We start from the raw sequence: 19,559 nt of genomic DNA, 5'->3' as shown, positions 1-19,559 counted from the left end.
TTTTCCTTGGTGAAAGAATATGATTTACCTTTGTTTGCACAAGCATAAAACTTTTTGCATTGAACCAATCAAATGTGAAACACTGCTTATTGCTACAACCAACAACTAAATGTGACGGAGACATTTACAAAAGCAAAAGCCTCTCGCAAAATTTTTCAGGGTAAGATCCCTCTGAACCTTTGCAATTAGGAATGATTGATTGGTGAATGCTGCTCGGGTACAGTGAGGGTCGTGGACAGATGTTTTGCTAATTCACATTCCTCAAATGTGATGCGATCCGTAGAGGTCAAACATAAAACCCTAAAAACATAAAACTCTGCGTGCTATACATAATTTTACCTAGCAAGACACAAGTACAAGATTTTCACGTTACTATGCTGCCTCGCTTAAGATTAAATAGCGGTTCACAATGAACGATATTCCGACTTTTTTACTTCAGCTTCTTAGCTTTTCAGCGTTACCGACAAATATATTTGTTGGCTAGTTTGACTTGGAGTTGTTATCGCAAACATGCCATGCAGCACTAGTCACATTTGTCCCAGAAAATAGTCATCAGGGTTCAACTTCTGCTTCAACTGGCTCTGGCTTTGACTCTGACTCTAGCACTTGCTTTGGCTCTGGCTCTAGCTCTGGTTCCATCACTAGCACTTCAACTGGTTTTAGGACTTCAACTGGTTTTAGCGTTGGCTCTGGTTCAGCTTCATCTGCGAGGGCATACACCACAGCTGTTCTAGAAGGTGCATACACGAGAAAAGATCGGGGTCGGTCGTCATACCATCCATCCTGTAAGGAATCAAGGAGTTGATGCCCACATGAATATTAAAATCCGTCAACAGAAACACAATTAGGACAAAACGGAAAACTTAGCGCTCCACACCCAAGCATGAGCACATAAAAGGAAGTTTTAGACAAGTCACGTACAGAGGTGAAGTACTCGGCTGTGGGATTGAGTCTGTTGAAGCCACCAAACAAGGGATCATCTGAATCCAAGACAATCTGAGAGCAAGAAAAAACACAATCCATTACACAACATGCTAAACTAATTCTGGAAACATAGTATTTGGCAGAATTTTGATGCCACTGACAACCAGTGCCTATAATATAGCCTTTCTTGAAATGGGAATGTGGTATATCAATCGATACAAGTGCAGAGTTTTTTCTAGCTATCAGAACAGATATCATATTGATGATACACGAGACAGAGAAAAAAGGAGCAGAAGGCTTTACTACTTCGTTGGGGACTTCTAGCTCAGTTATTGAATATTCACTAAAATTCACTCATACAAACTTCAATTATTTAAATTTGAGAGAACAAAAATGATTCATTTTTGTAGTAGAATAATATTAACATGCACTTCACCTTCACACTAATACAAAAGACTATAATTGATTCAATTGAGAGCATACTGTTAAGAAAGGAAATAGTTAATCACTAAACTGCTTTGCTGAATTCGTAAACTAACCAGACAATGATGAAAAGGAGTAATCGACGTTCCTCAGGTTTAAAAAACAGGTGGTAGCTTTGCATTGGTATACACGAGAATTTCATGTTCTAATGCTAGCAACATTGTCAATAGTTTCAAATTATAGGGGTCATATACAGCACCTTTCTCTCTTCCCTCTCTAAGCAAAGAAGAAAACATAATGCACTTTAGTGGAGGGCCGCTGCCGCCACAGCCTTGCAAGGCAGCAGAGGCCCTCCCCTGTTCCTTCATGTTGTTATATCTCTCCTTTTGTGGTGTTTCTTGTTTTTCCTTTGTGGATAGTTAGTCTATTTTATAGATCTTGGAGAGTGCATCAAGGGAAGATTTGATCAAAAAGTATGCTCAGATTTGCTCAAAAAGAAGGAAAAAATATTTTCTCTATGGCCATTTTTCTTTAAGCTTCAGGCCAGTAAAAATGAAAAAGGGCTAATAGGCCTGGAATCAGTATCGTTAATTGGCTATTCATTTTCTCTATAGAAATAAGGCCTCTTCAATCGATCTTCTATAGGGAGCAATCAAAAGGATTAAAGCAAAGAAGCAAGAAAAGAGATAAGCGTTAGAAGGAGGTAGAGATGCCAGTACCAGTTCATGCTTGTCAAATTTCTCGAGTGATAAAACACCCATAATCACAGGATCCTTTTTTACACATCCATCCCCTTTCCTCTTAATAGGAAGCATTGATGGAGGGGTTATTTCCCGGATTTTGTCGGTAAGACTAAGCTTTGAAAATATTTTACTATATTGTAGCAATTTCTGTGAAAGGGTGCCTTGGGACAATGGTTGAGTTGTCTCCGTATGACCTAAAAGTCACGAGTTCAAGCCACGAAAACAGCCATATATGTAATTAGCAGGTTAGGCTGCGTACATATACCCTTTTGGTGTGGCCCTTCCCTGAACCCTTATCGCGGGATGCTTGTGATGCTTGTTTACCGGGCTACCCTTTTTTTATTGTAGCACTTTCTGTGTAGATTTAGAAACTTAAAAAAGCCAAATTTGACTTTGTTTCCACTGTTTAAGATTCTTTGTAACTGAAATTGTACTTATTCTCGGGATTTAGTTCAACATAGAAAATGTCCAACTTTCTTCTTTAGATCTAAATCTATTGTAAATGATGTTTGACGTCTTTTACGAATGAAAACTTATTTCCTATCTATTAAAAAAAATGTTATCAACATTGTCTTGTCAGAGTAGCAGATCATACCTTGTATTTCCCTGGGTTTAAGCATCCAACTCTGTAATCTGAATAGCTGTTGTACCAATGAAAATTGAAGACAAATACAAGTTTGCCCCTTTCAAACACTATAACTTTGTCACCCTCATGTTTCCGAGAAATATATTGGTGTTCAGAAGTCATGAACTGCAAAGTTAAATATAGTTAACTTTCTATAACTGCTTCCCCTAAGGGGATCCAAATTAGATCAAATGCCATAGTACTCTATAAAGAACACAAAAAGAGAGCATAAACATTCTGGTAGAACCTGTATCAGAAGAATTAAAAATAAAGAATGGCTCACACATTTGTTTTAAATATTGTTGCCATAGTCAAAACCAACTTCCCACAAGGTAACTCCATTGATGAGAAATAATGCAATTAAATCCCAGAAAGTCAGGAAAAAATGAACACTTACACCAAACCTTTCTTCCAGATGCTGCATAGCCTGATCAAATTCTTGCATCCCCCTATATCTAAGATAGTCTGCATCCCCCTGATTAAACAAGGGTATAAAGATAATTTTGTTAATCTTATGAACTATTTTCTTTGAATCCCCCACAAGGATAGACAGTGAGAATGTGCACAAGTAATGCGCGTAATGTGGATAAAAATAACCAGGAACTTACCAAGTCAAATCTACGCCTACATTTATCATAACTGTAATTATTCCCGGGAATTACTGCACCAGTAGGAAGATGTTGATCACCCCTTGGAAAATCAATCCACTCTGAACAGAAACAACAAAGTGCAAACCCCTTTTCTTGTCAACATTAAATGCAACTGCTGCTCAAATTATTTTTAAATCCTTACATTAATAATGACAAAAAGCAATTCCCATATGCTTACCAGGATGGCCAAATTCATTCCCCATAAAATTCAAATACCCTTCCCCACCAAGACCCATTGTGATAAGCCTAATCATCTTGTGTAGTGCTATACCACGATCTACGAGAGGAGTAGATGGTCTATCTAAGGCCATGAAGTCATACATATCCTGAAGCAACCAAACAAAATATCATGAAAAAAGTAGCTAAAACACAGCAATGTATAAAACAAGGGTCCTTAATGATTTGACAAGAGAATTGAAGGATGCCATATTAGATTCCTATAAGCTACAAGAATTGTCCCCAATATCAGGAGTGTAATGCAAATGCAGATGATAGATTTCCACATGATTTATATTCATCCACCAATTATTCGTTTATGTATAGCAGCTACAAATAAAAAGAACTCCCAATGCAGTATATCCACAGTCAACACTCAACTGGATGAAACTCCATTTTTTTATCTTTTCAAAGCAACCAGTTCTTCAGAATAAACATTTTCAAGTAATTGAGAGAGACAGTATATGGAAGAGCTAAACACCTTGTCCATCAACCAAAATGCAATTGTCTTGTCCCCAACCAAAGCTTGGTCATGACTTTCAGCATATGCTACACATTTTTCTAGCCACCTTCTGTTTGTGAGAGTGTGAACTATATCACCCATTTCCCAGTCTTCATCTTTCTTCCTACATGAAAGAGGACATGGCTGAAGTCAGACATAGTTTTTTTTTTCCCAACCTTGTAACAAACCATAAGATGACGATGGCCTATAGAGGTGGAATGATAAAAGAGACACAATTTGACACGGGAAGTGTGCATTTTCCACATGCAAAGTCTCCGCTTACACTCTAAGGAGCTTAGTAATATTGTAAGTGAATGACTGGCATTAACTTCAAACATAATCACCCCAGTTATGTTCGATTACTCCTTACAAGTAGAAAGTATCAGCAATTAATTATGTGACTTAAGAATTCTCCAAAGTACTAACACATTCCATGCATTTGCTGATAACTTAACCTGTGTCATATTTGAGTTGCTTGTACTATGGAACTTCAGATTGATACTCTTTTCTTTTATAGCCATTCCAATTGGGATTTAACCTAAAAGGTTATTTCGTAATCCAAATACAATACTAAACAAAGGATTAAATAATCCTGGTCTTATTTTTCCAGCCGTTCTTATGTTATTTTTATCATTTTACAGCACCAAGCCATGTCTCTTTCAGTTTCACGCAAATTCATCATATACTTTATATGTAAGCATAAATATCCACAATCAACACTACTTAAGAAGGAAATTTAACATGTCGGGTTCCAGATTAAAATAAGGTTACTTGAGAATCTCAATCCACTTGTCTGCAATGGCCATGTGCAGGCGGTAGTCAAAGCCAACCCCACCATCTTGTGTAGGAAGGCAAAATGTTGGCATTCCACTGACCTGTAAATGAAAAGATAATTGTAATGTTAACTGCAGTTTTCATCGAGTCAAGTAGATGATTCAGCCACATAATTTTTTCCAGTTATTTTTTACTGCCGTTGGGTTACTTACATGTTTACCATTGACAAATAATCAAGTTTTGAGCAGTGACAAATGCTAAACTCAAATCACATTTCAAGCAGGGTATAACAGAAGTAACATAGTTGCTAAGCTGTTAACAAAATTTTAAACATACGAAAGGTTAGCATACATCTTCACCAATAGTAACAGCCTCAGGAAAGAGCCCATGAATGACATCATTAACCAGCATCAGGTAAACCACAGCATCAACATCAGTTGCAAAACCGAAGTACTCATTGTAATTTCCAGTAAAACCAACCTGCATCATGGAAAACATGTTATTTTGTAACATATGCTGAAGAACATGGAATGCTTTTTCTTTAAATATCAACCTCCTATCTATTAGTTGTTTAATACACAGTTCCCTTTGTATATCTTGTACTTATTTTCTTTCTTTTACTTGTTTCATATCATATATAACCAGAAGCCAGTACTATCCAATGATTGATTCCAGATCATTTCTTCTACTATTGAACTGAACTGAACAATGAGAGATAACTATATATTCTACTTTCAGTTGGGCCCTGTCATTTTGATTCTCCCAACAAGGAAATTTAACACTATATTATTGAAATTCTAAGCATATTGTAAATATTCCATCCAATAATGAAGTAAAAAAAATTATGATCACAATTATTTCCAAGCCAAGAAAGAAATTCAATAGCAAGACGAGGCTAAGACATTCTTCTCAACATAGGCAGTGTAGCATAAGCATACAAGCTAATGAAAACAATAAAGGTCTCCAGTTATCCGCATTGTGGAGAAAATAGTCAGAAGCCATTATATTTTGAATTTCATTCACATGGTGGTCTAATTATCCTTCATGATAATAGTCTATAAGTACAACCAGAGACAAATTAACTTAAAATATTGAGACAAAGACAAATCACAAAAAAATCAAGTATCACATACCCCCAATCCATGATGAGTATACATCATTGATGTGACACCATCAAATCGAAACCCATCAAACTTATATTCTTCCAGCCACCATCTTGCATTTGAAAGCAGATACCTTAGAACCTATATTAAGAATTAAAAATATGGCATTACTCTGCAAGGGTAAATAATAAGGAAAAATGTTGACAAAAATGTTAATGAATTCTGTGCAGACAGCACTTACCTCCCAGCTTCCATAGTTAAAAAGACGAGAATCCCACATCCAATGATAACCTCGTGACCCACCATGGAAGTAATGAGTATCAGTTCCATCAAACATGTTCAGCCCATCCAGTGTATTATTTGATGCATGACTGCATTCACAATATGTTGGTTGTATTAGCAGCAATTTTAAAAATATGGCACAACAAGATCATGAATGTAACAAAATCCATATAATGGTAACTTGAAGAAAAGGATGAAAGACAAGATTCGTAGATATTGATCAAAACAGAATATTAACACCATTTACCTATGTACAATATCCATCAGAACAAGCAGGCCTAATTCATGGGCTTTGTCTATGAGAGACTTGAGATCATCCGGAGTTCCAAACCGGCTGCTAGGTGCAAAGAAATTTGTAACATGGTACCTGATTCATGCATAACAGCTTTTTAACTATCAGGTCATCAATTTTTAGGAGGAACACAATAAGAGACAAAATAAAAAAATATATAGCAAAAATGGATGTTATTCTTTGAATCACAAGCCGAGAGCAATTTGGGATAGGGAGAAGGGGAAAAAGTTGGCAACATCAGATTGCACAAGAATTACCCAAAGCTAGCATAATAAGAATGCTCTTGAATAGCCATAATCTGGACAGCATTATAGCCAAGCCTTTTAATGCGAGGTAGCACTTCATCTCTAAAGTTGACATACGTATTGATTTTTGGTTCCTGCACCTCAAAGTCGATAAGTTAGTTGTAAAGAACAATTGAAACTCTACCGATGCACTTGAATTTTGATAGATTTAGTCTGACATTATGCAAAACATTCAGGTATGCAAATAAGATTGACAGCAATTATCTGAAAAAAGACCAATGCAATAAAAAATCATCTAATGAGTTTTCATTTTGAAAATAACCAAAAAGGGTAAAGCCCACTGCTTGTTATAATATGCTTTCTCTTAGCAGTTACCAAAGAATTGGCTTACTAAAATTGTTTTTGTTAATTTGCTAACGATAAGATTATTTAACTTCACGTAAAAAATACATGAAAGAATTGTGGAGCAAGTATCAATTTGAACTTTGACATATTTTAGATACTCTTCTTTGATAGTCTTGCAACATGGATCCTCAAAATGTCATGAGGTCAGTCCAGTACTCCAGTCACAGTTGCCTCAGTTTAATAAAACTTGGTTGTGGATGGTGTCTAAAAATTAGACTTCCTTTACTCATTCCTTAAGAAAAGTGTAAAAATGCTCACCGGACTACTCATTCCAACATGTGATTCATATATTCTAAGTGATTTTGGTCTCTTTGGCTGTGGATATTTGAAGACATATTTTTCCTGCATAGAAAAGAAAACCAAAACAAATTTAAAACAGGAATGCATGACTGAGAAATCAAACATTATTAGTTCAACAAACTTTTTTCAAAGTAGGTTATCATATACATAAGTCAATGATTACTAACACCTGTATGGATAGCTAAACATACTGTTATCACTAAATGATTATTTTCTTTTCATTTACTTAAGAGTCTATTACCATAGACTAATTTTCATGACACATTTGACAAACATGGTTAAACTGAACATTGCAGTCTTGTCTACCATTCTTTTTTTAAGGCACAAGAATATGGCATTATACTTTAAGCAAAGTACATCTCAGGCGTTTGGAGAAGGGGGCATGTGAAATCTTTGGCATATAACAATAAGAAAACATCAAGACAGAGTGGCAGATCAGCAGTGGCATGCAATACTACAAACTTGTCTACCTCTTTGCATATCATATTATATTACATTATATTATAAAAGTAATAAAATTTTCCTTGAAGACACGATCATATATCACCCAAGCGAGGGAGAAAATACAATTCCATTCTGTAACAAATGCTAGAATGGAAAGGGGAAGAGAAACTACATTTTTCATTTCGGTTGGCATAAATGAAAGAGACATTGAAACCTACCTCTTCTGGTGGATCATAGTATATACCATTATATGGAATTTCACCAGGAGCCTGTACAGAGAACTTTATCCAAGCAGGGATTGAATCTTTGATTCCAGACGGAGTTTCCATGCGGATCTACAAATGTGTTATAGAGATAGTTAGTTCACAGAATAAACCCACAGCCATAGTTCAAGCCATCTATCAATGTTTTTCATATATGGTAGATTGGTACCCCACTTTTTATACAAGTTTTATAAGACGGATAAAGTTGGGTATTACATTAGTCAAGGATAAGATATCCCCAAAAGAAATAATTAATATTAAAATCAAAGGAATGGAGAAAGATGCCAAAGTTAGCCAAGTCACCAATCTTCATTATAACCTGTCATTTGATTAAATGCAGTTAGTGAAATGCCTACTTATATGCTGACAAGGAGTTGGATGCCATACTTTCTCTAAAGTCATTAAGATGATGCTAGCAAAAATAAATAATAAAGCTTCTTCGGAACAAGACAAAGAAAGATCGTTTCCACAAAGCTTATTATGCTACACTGTATACTGCACTGGAAAGGTAAAAAAAGCTTTCAACGAGGAAGGTTCTTGAAGCATCATCAATGAACTTGTAAAATTGGTCTAATCTCAGGTAGATAGGGGATTTCCTAAAGATAGCATCCCTAATTTACGGATAAGAAATGCAGAAATACCTCAAATTTATTTATTTATCTTATTTTTTATTTTGTTTATTTATTTATTTTAAGAAAAGAAACTAAATATCACTACAGAAAAGATAAGAATATATGTACATCAGTAAGATCAATACGGTAATCTCCTGCAGTTATTAATTATTTAATTATTTATTTTTGTCACACAATTTCGAGCATACATAATTGCATAGGCCAGATTGTCAACATTGAAACAAACTCAACAACACATCACGATGTCTGAGCAGTTAAGTACTGCAGAGACACTAGCACCATCGCATGAATCACTAAAATTTCTTTTGCAAGCTTTTCAATAATAGGGGATAAAATTTCATACATCCTTCAATAGTTGCTTCATTGCTTTTGTTATAACAGAATTCTCATTCTTACATGCAAGGGTTTTGTCTAATCACTTGCATTAATTTGCAAGAAAAAAGATATATAAAGTATAAACATAAAAGTAAAAATTATGTTTAACTATATTTCATATATTGGAATATTAATTGTTGCTAATTGGGATTCAAGATTCATTGCCTACACAATTACTCAATTTGCCAACATTAAAAGAATGACAATTGCAGGCCTAGGCCTGTTTGAAAGTAATAAAGCCATTTGTTGATAGTGAATAAAGTAAAGATCACAATCAATTATTATATTAATATATGGAGTTTATAAACATTAACAACCATATATAACTAGCCATACAATGTTAAGGAGAAAAACTACCTTGACTCGAGAACCATGAGGAATTGGCAGTGAACCATCCACATTGTTTGGCAAGAAGATCTCCCATACACCAAACTCATTCTGTATGTATATATATATATATATATATATATATATATATATATATATATATATATTGGAACAAAAAAAGGCATGAACATTTAGAAAGGAAGAAATTAAAGAAAATACCAAACAACTCATACAAGGAATGAATAGGAAAAAGGTACATCAGATAGCGAGGAGGCATATACACTAGATTCTACATCAAATGTCAGAAAAATATTTGGAAGATAAAAATCCTCAAGTTGGTAAATCTGTGCTACACTAGTTAGTTAGTCATTACTTTATTCATGACAGAAGCATCCTAAATTGCGTGTATAAACTTCAAAGGATGATTACAGATAACATACCCGAGTCATTACATCTGCGTTTGGATTCCAGTTGTTGAAATCTCCAATTAATGCTGCTGACTGAAAAGCATCCAATAATATCCATAATTATTTGCAGTGGAAATAAAATACCAACTATATATAGAATTGATATGATTTTCTTGATAGTTTAAAGATACCACATCAGCAAAATCCAAAACTAGATTATCTACAAATATTATTTGAAGATATATAATGTATAGAGTAGGAAATAGGAAGGACATGAGGAAAAAGATATCACTGCTTCAAAATTTGTGTTAATGCTTCCTAAGGTAGATCTTGAAATTGATCTATAGAATGCTTTTAACATTTCTTTTCTACCAAATGAATGCAATCATAGGTTCAGTAAATTTGAGATTACTATCATAATTATATTGACAATAAGTCAGCAACCATAAGTATAGTCAACTCTATAACTCTAGTATAAGTATTGCCTATTGTGCAATCATGGTATAAATGACAAAGGAATATTATTGGGTCCACTGAAAACCCACAACAGTATTGAAAGCCGTTGCAATTAACTTATTGGGTCCACTAAAAACCCACAACAGTATTTCGACTAAAATGTATAGTAAATCAGAAAGTTGTTTTATGATATGAAACTCTGGTGGCTCTGGACTCCCTTCAAAGCTTATGCTTAAAAAGAATACAATTACAGAAGATTTTGATTCATAGAAGAACTAATCTTGATTCAAAAAATTAAGATAAAGAAAATACCGTTGCTCCAGGTGCCCACTCTCTGTAAGTAATGCCTGTAGCACTGCAAACAAAGTTTATAGTTATTAAATTTTGGCTAATATTTACCGCTAAATTATCTTGTATTACCTCTAAACTCTAAAGTACATTGTGGACTCAGACACTCAGTCATCTAATTAAGAACCATCTCTGATATATATATATATATATAATCTACATTGTAACCTGTGTCATTGTGTGTCCATGTTAAGTTAAATTTAGTTCTTGGAACTCTATATGTTCCTCATTTTGACCATTCTTGCCCCTATTCCTCTATAAGAAGTTCAGCACAAGGTGATCTGTGCATTATTGGGATCTTCTTGAATAAAGGCATGTGTTAGATATAATCAAATGCTAGAAGCATGACCATGAAACAAGAATTTCATTGTTAAAAAATTTGGAAATTTGGAGTTTGGTAGTTCAAGTCTTGGGAATTTCTCGTATCATTAGTTAGAGCAAAAATTCAATACTTTTATTCCCTATAAAGGTTTTACTTTTGTTGCCCCTTGCAAGATTTCTTGTTTGAGTAACACATTCAGTCAATCACCATATACAATGGAATGCAAGGCACAAAATGACATGATGTATATAATAGAACATATGCTTGGTAATTGTTTTTAAAAAGAATGGAATGGCAACATAAGAACTACTGGAACCCTCTTTGTATTCACTTTTCACTCCCCCCAAATTGAAGAGTGAAGAAGGGATTTTACTTTTTAAACGATCAGAGGTCTTTCCCTTCATTACATAATCAAACAACAAAGTTTTCACATGCATTCTTGTATTCCATTGTTAGCTTTTGTTATTATTCCATTATTGGTGATTGCTTTTCAATTATCTTTGAAGCTAAATTCCCAAACATACCCTTAATGTGCCATCAGTAATTCATGGGGGGAAGTTGTTTGATGTGAGCAGCATTGACCTCTAAAAACAAGTGCAATGTAATACCTGCGGGTGAAGCCAAATTTTTCATAACCACGAGAAAATGCATCCAGACCACCTTCATTCTTGTTAATTTCTTCACGCAATCTCTTATATTGTCCATAACTGTGATTTGAGACATAAGTATTTCAAAAAAAATAATAATTAATGTTCCCATTTAGTTACAGTATCTAGTATTCAGAGGTACAAAAATTAAAACATGCACAGTTTAGGAACCAAAAACAGCATATCAAACCATATGTTAATCATCTTCCTGAGTATAAGCAGAAATGAAAGATAAAGTATTTGAATAATTTAGTAATGGCAGTAAGAAAAATATCTATAATACCAAATGTAAAAGAACTTTTCATCTACCAATATCCAAGCCTAGATAAATTACTTTGAGCCACGTCGCCTATCCTAGTTCTAATTTCTTCATTACAATACCAATCTAGTTTAATAAAATAAAAGGGTCAAACCAGATCAGTTGACGTAACAAAATATTTTCAAAGGAAATTCCAACACAAAGGAGATAATCGTTTTTGTTAAAGGGTAAACACTAGAGGCCAAAGCCCAAAAAATGCTGCCTATTTATCCATCATATTCTTTTGAATCACAAGTTCATACAGTCAATAATTACTTCAAACTATTTCTCTTTCAATTTCGATGTGCATCAATTGCAATAGCTCATACAACAATTACAATAAAGACTTATCCCACTTGGAAACTGGTAGAATCAGCTAGACATATCAATAAACTAATAAATTTTAAGAAACGCATGTAACCAAAACAAAATTGTGTAATGCAAAAACAGTCAGTGATTCATGATCTGGAACCAATTTCAAAGCATGAAACCGTAGTAAGATCTCTTTGACATGTCACACATGGAATTGCAACAGGAGATACTAGCCAATGAATTTAAAAGATTTGGGGACTTCATAGTGTTGTACATCTCACCCTCCTAGCTAGCCACCCTCATACATTGTAATTTTTTTTTTTCACATAATAACATGAAACATGAAAATGAAATTATCAATAAAAGGTCAATTTAGCCTCATTATGAAAACATTACACATCTGCAATCCCTACTCCATTTAAAACATCAGGTTCTTGTTTGACTTATAAGAATATTGGTCAAGAAGTTAGCTTACCGGAAGTCAAGATGAGCACGGTGAGCTTGCAAAGATGGATCAATCTCATATATTTTATGACCAGTGCCAGGTGGGGCAATGATCTTTGGTCTAGCTTCCTCACTTTCGACCTTCACTTTCTTGTTTATAGATACTGATGTATTCTCAGCTTGAGTATTGGTGTCAACATCCACATGTGATGACAAAACATGACCTTGCCCATCCTTGTCATCTTTGTCAGTGCTAACTGCTTCATAATCAATTTTCTCACCTTTCATGGTAAACTCTTGTATTTTCTGAAAATGCACAACAATGTAAAGAAAAGTATCATTTCCAAGAAAGCCAATTTATAGATAAATAATAACGAACAACCAGAAATTGTCAATCCATAACCAAAAAGCAGCATTCGTACTAGGCATGCTGCATATTGAAATACAATACAAAGAATATATGCCTACATTCAAAGGCTAAGAATATTACAAATGACTTCCGTATAACAGTAATAACATCTCCAAAGGGCTCCAGAGCAAATTTTCTTTCAAATGATTAACAATGATGTGCATACAAATAATTACCACCCTATTATTCAAGAATAAAGACAAATTTCAATGTTGCTCCACCTTAAACTCAGTTCATCTATTCCATTAATCCAAAAAATCATCATGCCTATTCTGTTATTAGTTCCATTTAACATCCTCAAAAACATGAAAAGCATACAAGAATCTGGATCATAAAAATACTTTCTACCTTCACTTCTGTTTTGTATATGTTCACAGTTTAGTAAGTAGATAGTTAACTTTGATAACAGTATATTATTCAGAAACTCCACTTACATTTTTACTAGACACAGCAAGAAAAGTGAACAGCAGTTATATTCCTCTTTTTTCCATATATAACAATGAAGTTTATCCATTCTCTTCCACCTCCAGATTTTTCTCATAGTTAAAATCAACAAATGACGAGTACAGTGAAACTCAACCAAATGTAACACTTTTGGCCTAAAAAAGAAGCACACATTTCATAGATACTCCAAGTACACATGACAACAAAACCACAGGTGCCGTATTCAGAGAGCCACATAACAAGAAATATGCAAAATCAATTGTGATTTGTGAAAATATAGTCCACATGGCAAAAAAAACAAAAAGCACCTGCGGATCCTCTGAAGTTATATCAGGAGCTTCAACTTCATCAGTCGTGGTTGAAGAGTTATCATGACCTTGAGGAATAAGTACTTTATCAGATTCAGCAACCGTGGAAGATGACAAGTCAGAATCATGGGAACATTTTACAGCGAGACTTTTCCCTGAAAAAGCGAATGTACATCAATGAGGTGTGTTCATGCCTGTCAAGTATTCCTGGTTCTGCATGCCAGCTAGAAACTTTACATTCATCCCATGAAAAAGATATTATTACAAGGTTGTGTTTTCTCGGTTCAATGTTAATATGTTGATGTATAAGTAAACTCATAAATCATTGAATATTGATAGCCATTTTTACAAATCAACTGATGCTAGTTTCACATTGTTATAATGATTCGTTCAATCATTACCACTCTAATTACATACTATTGCCCTATACCAAATGTTCCAAACCGAAAATCAGGAATACGAATTGGGTCAAGCATCAGGAGATTATCTAATTCGGTTAATGAGACAAAGGAAGAATTTGATGGCCTTTCTTGGGCCCATCTGGTAGAGGCAAGCGGAAAATACCCCAAGATCAGTCATGGGACCTCCGTGGGAACTATTCTCTCTTATCTGGATGGGTCTAAAAGGTGATTTGATCCTTCAAAAGTACCCCATACAGCATCTTGGAGAGTGATACCACTGTCCTTGTGGACACTCTGCTACCATGTCAAACAGCTCATCTGCCTCCTAAGGAACCAACCCAGACACACCAATTGCGGAATCATTCCCCGATAGCCCAAAAGTGTAAAAGAACAAAAGCTCTTCAGCCCGTATGACATGAACTTGTCCCTTCTACAAAAGCACTAGCAACACACTTTATGTCCTCACTAAAGTTACCAACCAAGAATATCTTGATATTGTTTGTGTCCCTAAATACACACTGCGCACAGTTAAGATTCAATTCATATTCTCAACAAACAATGAAGAGTAAGGTAGCATTAAAGCAGGATTTGGTTACAACTTTTACACATTTTTCTAAAACAAAAATATGCAGAATAAATTATTGGCAATACAGGTTTACAAGCCGAACTTGTTGCAAAAGAAATATAGAAAATCCAATTACTTTCCCCAACATTGAAGCTGCAACTGAAAGAAACAAAAGATATCTACAGTGAACCTAAAAGAACGCTATTATTATTAACAACTGATTATTTTATATTCCATCACTCTTGTTCAAAAACTGCTGGATTTCACAGATACGTTAATTTAACACGGAAATACATACAAAAATTATCCAACCAGTCACACAAACACAATTATTCGATCCAGACTCCAGAGTCCACAACATTTAGTATTCTATTTCGTAACAGATGCATCTTGCATGCAACCGCACAAAACAGAGCAACGCAAAAGTCGGTCTCCACTCAGCCAAAGCAAACGATGTCATCTTATGATCTAAATTTGGTGCTTCACTCGTTTACCGTTTCCTATTCATCAACCGAACAGTTTTTCATTGATTCACAGCGTAACTACCGGGGAAAAAAAGAAGAAGAAGAAAGAACTCACTAATCAAAGTTCAAAAATAGCAAGCACTCCTGACACAACTGACAACTCCACAAACAAACAAAAAAACGGAACCATCATAAGAATGAGAGAAAGCTTATTTACGAGAGAAGGAGTTCCTGTTCAGGAGAAATGAGAACGAAGCGCTCCTTCGATCGTGGAAGCTCAGCTGCGACGATTTCTGCAACGAAGGAACCGAGGGGAACTGAATCCCCGAGACGGTGTAAACCATTTTCCTCGATCACTAGGGTTCAGATTAGGATTCAGAAAACAGAGTGCGCGTGTTATTGAGTGGAAGAAGAAACGGAAAGAGATCCAGAATCGAGAGCTGTGAATTTTTGTACTACTTTATAAGGCGAGAGAAGCGTGACACTGACCACTGGGTTTGGGTTTGGGTTTGGGTTTGGGTGTGAGATTTTCTCTGTTGAAGCACTAAATGGAGTTTATTAAGTTTAATTAATAATAGGGAGATGGATTTGTACGGTGAAGAAGTGGCACTATCTAGAAGGCAGGTAGCGATGAAACTGAAAGAAGTGATGGACTGTTACGTGTGCTGCGTTTGCGAGTGCAGTCAAGTGTTGCATGATGATTGGGATTATGGGGCCCACTGGGCTTATTGTTGCTTGCAATTTCTGATCGTCCATTCTCTCCTTAAACAAGTAAACATGGACCAGCTTCGGATATGAATTGATAAGCCATGAACGTCGCATATCATTTCTCTTCTCTTTTATTCTTTTATTATTTTATTTTAGACTCTGTTTTGTTGTGTGTAAAAAGAAAAAGCAACACGGGAAAGGTTCCTTTTGAGGTGAGTATATGCCCCTACTTCCCCTTTTGGAAAGAAATGCTGAAATGGAATGGAATTAGTGATAATATTTAATATTTAAATTAGAAGCAAAGATTCTAACCTGTTATTAAAATATAGTTGTAATATTAATACTATTAGTGCTTAATCAAAATAGTAATAATAATTATGTTATTGTAGTATCAAATGATTATTTATATACCAAAGCAGACGCAATAAGCATAAAATAATCTCGATGTAGGCCCATGATTTCTGCTCATTAAAACAAATATATCTGGTACATTTTCAAAAGTTTCTTCACTCGCAATTATAAAGGTTTGGGAGGTTTGTTTTGTAATAAAAAAATTGTGATAGAGAAATAAAAGATAAATAAGAAAATAAGGATTCAATCTGAATAAAAAAGATACATTGAAATTGAAATAAAAATAAAAAGATAAATTAAAATTGAGTACAATGAGAATTACTCTACTTTTTATCCAATTTCTCGACGCAACAAGAAAGAGACTCCTCAACCTAACTTGTCAACGCCATAGTTTAAAAATTGAATCGAAAAGACTCCTCAACCTTCTATCCAATTTCCCGATGTAACAAAAGAGGGACTCCTTAACCTCAATTGTCCACACCATGGTTTCATCACAAAACCAAAAAAAGGTTTTCAAACTTCTAAATCATTCTATTCTACGACTACAATAGTTAAAGAGGTATTTATAACCTCTTATTAGGTTAAAACAAAGAAAAACCCTAAAACTCATAAACATAAGGTCCAATCTAGTAATTAAATAAACAAAATCAAAATACATTAAATTAAAATATTCTAAAAATGTAAACTAATATCTTCTAAATAACACTTGAACTCTTCATGTCACGAACATTTGAAGCACGTATCATTCTCCTCCTCTTCAAAAAAGATTCGTCCTCGAATCTTGTAGGTGGAAAAATATAATATATGAAAAGAACAATAATTACAAAAAAGATATTTTTTCTTCCTTTTTTTGTTTTTTTTTTTCACTTTATGCATCTTTTTTTTTTAAACAATAATAAAACGCAAACAAAAACAAGAACACAAAAACAAAAAGAAAGATGCGATAGACACTAGACTTTTTTTTTATGATAAAAGATGAACAAATATAGATTAATAAGAATTAATCTAATACCTGAGTTCTGATACCAAATGATAAAGAAAAAAAGATAAACAAGAAAATAAGGATTCAAACTAAATAAAAAGGATACATTGAAATTGAAATAAAAATAAAAATGATAAATTGAAATTGAGTACAAAGAAAATCAATCTACTTTCTACCCAATTTCTTGACGCAACAAGAAAGGAACTCCTCAACCTAACTTGCCAACGCCATAGTTTGGAAATTGAATCGAAGGGACTCCTCAACCTTCTATCTAATTTCCCGATGCAACAAAAGAGGGACTTCTCAACCTCAATTGTCCACACCATGGTTTCATCACGAAACCAAAAAAAGGTTTTTAAACCTCTAAATCATTCTATTCTACTACTAAAATAGCTAAGGAGGTATTTATAACCTCTTATTAGGTTAAAATAAAGAAAATTCTAAAGCCCATAAACATAAGGCCCAATCTAGTAATTAAATAAACAAAATCAAAATACATCAAATTAAATTAAAATATTCTAAGAATATAAACTAATAATATCTTCTAAATAACACTTGAACTCTTCATATCACGATCATTTGAAGCACGTATCATTAATGATAAAGAAATAAAAGATAACAAGAAAATAAGGATTCAAAGTGAATAAAAAAGATACATTGAAATTTAAATTTAAAAAAAAATAAAAAAGATAAATTGAAATTGAGAACAAAGAGAATTATTCTACTTTCTACCCAATTTCTTGACGCAACAAGAAAGGGACTCCTCAACCTAACTTGTCAAAGAGACTCCTCAACCTTCTACTTGTAAGGTCCCACATCGGTTGGGGAGGAGAATGAAGCATGCCTTATAAGGGTGTGGATACCTCTCCCTAGCATGACGCATTTGATGAGTGAGTGTGGGGAGTTTCGGCTATCATCCCTATTGTCAAAGGCAAAACTGTGAGGCATTATATGCCAAAGCGGACAATATCATGCTAGCGGGTGGTCTGGGCTATTACAGATAGTATTAGAGTCGAAGTCCGGATCGATGTGCCAGCGAGGGTGCTGGGCTCCCTTAGGAGGTGGATTGTAAGGTCCTACATCGGTTGGGGAGGGAAACGAAGCATGCCTTATAAGGGTGTGGATACCATTTTCTAGAATGACGCATTTTGATGAGTGAGTGTGGGGGGTTTCGGCTATTATCCCTATCGTCAAAGGCAAAACCGTGAGCCCTTGTGTGCCAAAGCAGACAATATCGTACTAGCGGGTGGTCTGGACTGTTACACTACCCAATTCCCCGATGCAACAAGAGAGGGACTCCTCAACCTCAATTGTCCACACCATGGTTTCATCACGAAATCAAAAAAAGGTTTTCAAACCTCTAAATCATTCTATTCTACGACTACAATAGCTAAGGAGGTATTTATAACCTCTTATTAGATTAAAATAAAGAAAATCTTAAAGCCCATAAACATAAGGCCCAATCTAGTAATTAAATGAACAATATCAAAATACATCAAATTAAATTAAAATATTCTAAAAATATAAATTAATAATATCTTCTAAATAACACTTGAACTCATCATATCACGATCATTTGAAGCACGTATCATTAATGATAAAGAAATAAAAGATAACAAGAAGATAAGGATTCAAACTGAATAAAAAAGATACATTGAAATTTAAATTAAAAAAAAATAAAAAAGATAGATTGAAATTGAGTACAAAGAGAATTATTCTACTTTCTACCCAATTTCTTGACGCAACAAGAAAGGGACTCCTCAACCTAACTTGTCAATGCCATAGTTTGGGAATTAAATCGAAGAGACTCCTCAACCTTCTACTTGTAAGGTCCCACATCGGTTGGGGAGGAGAATGAAGCATGCCTTATAAGGGTGTGGATACATCTCCCTAGCATGACGCGTTTGATGAGTGAGTGTGGTGGCTTCGGCTATCATCCCTATTGTCAAAGGCAAAACTGTGAGGCCTTGTATGCCAAAGCAGACAATATCGTGCTAGCGGGTGATCTGGGTTATTACAGATGGTATCAGAGTCGGAGTCCGGATCGATGTGCCAGCGAGGGCACTGGGCTCCCTTAGGAGGTGGATTGTAAGGTCCCACATCGGTTGGAAAGAGGAATGAAGCATGCCTTATAAGGGTGTGGATACCTGATGAGCGGATAATTTATA

General features: G+C 34.7%; 1 protein-coding gene across 1 annotated transcript; it reads right to left on the bottom strand.

Annotated features, from left to right (window-relative positions):
• Positions 1–59: 59 nt before the first annotated feature.
• LOC130936145 (1,4-alpha-glucan-branching enzyme 1, chloroplastic/amyloplastic-like) lies at positions 60–15,920 on the bottom strand. The gene is made up of 22 exons (XM_057866153.1): positions 15,568–15,920; positions 13,921–14,075; positions 12,791–13,065; positions 11,667–11,765; positions 10,701–10,743; positions 9,966–10,025; positions 9,556–9,636; positions 8,147–8,263; positions 7,443–7,526; positions 6,792–6,913; positions 6,490–6,609; positions 6,202–6,331; positions 5,991–6,101; positions 5,209–5,337; positions 4,855–4,958; positions 4,063–4,207; positions 3,544–3,691; positions 3,324–3,424; positions 3,113–3,190; positions 2,686–2,841; positions 922–996; positions 60–783 (listed from the first exon to the last, which is right to left on the bottom strand). Exons 1-22 carry the CDS (start codon positions 15,692–15,694, stop codon positions 553–555), a joined length of 2,691 nt encoding a protein of 896 aa, XP_057722136.1. The 5' UTR covers positions 15,695–15,920; the 3' UTR covers positions 60–552.
• Between the last annotated feature and the right edge of the window lie 3,639 nt (positions 15,921–19,559).

Source organism: Arachis stenosperma, chromosome 6, assembly GCF_014773155.1.
Source record: "Arachis stenosperma cultivar V10309 chromosome 6, arast.V10309.gnm1.PFL2, whole genome shotgun sequence".
Lineage (NCBI taxonomy): Eukaryota > Viridiplantae > Streptophyta > Magnoliopsida > Fabales > Fabaceae > Arachis > Arachis stenosperma.
The sequence above is the reverse complement of the archived record's forward strand: the minus strand, read 5'-3'. Positions and strand labels throughout refer to the sequence as shown.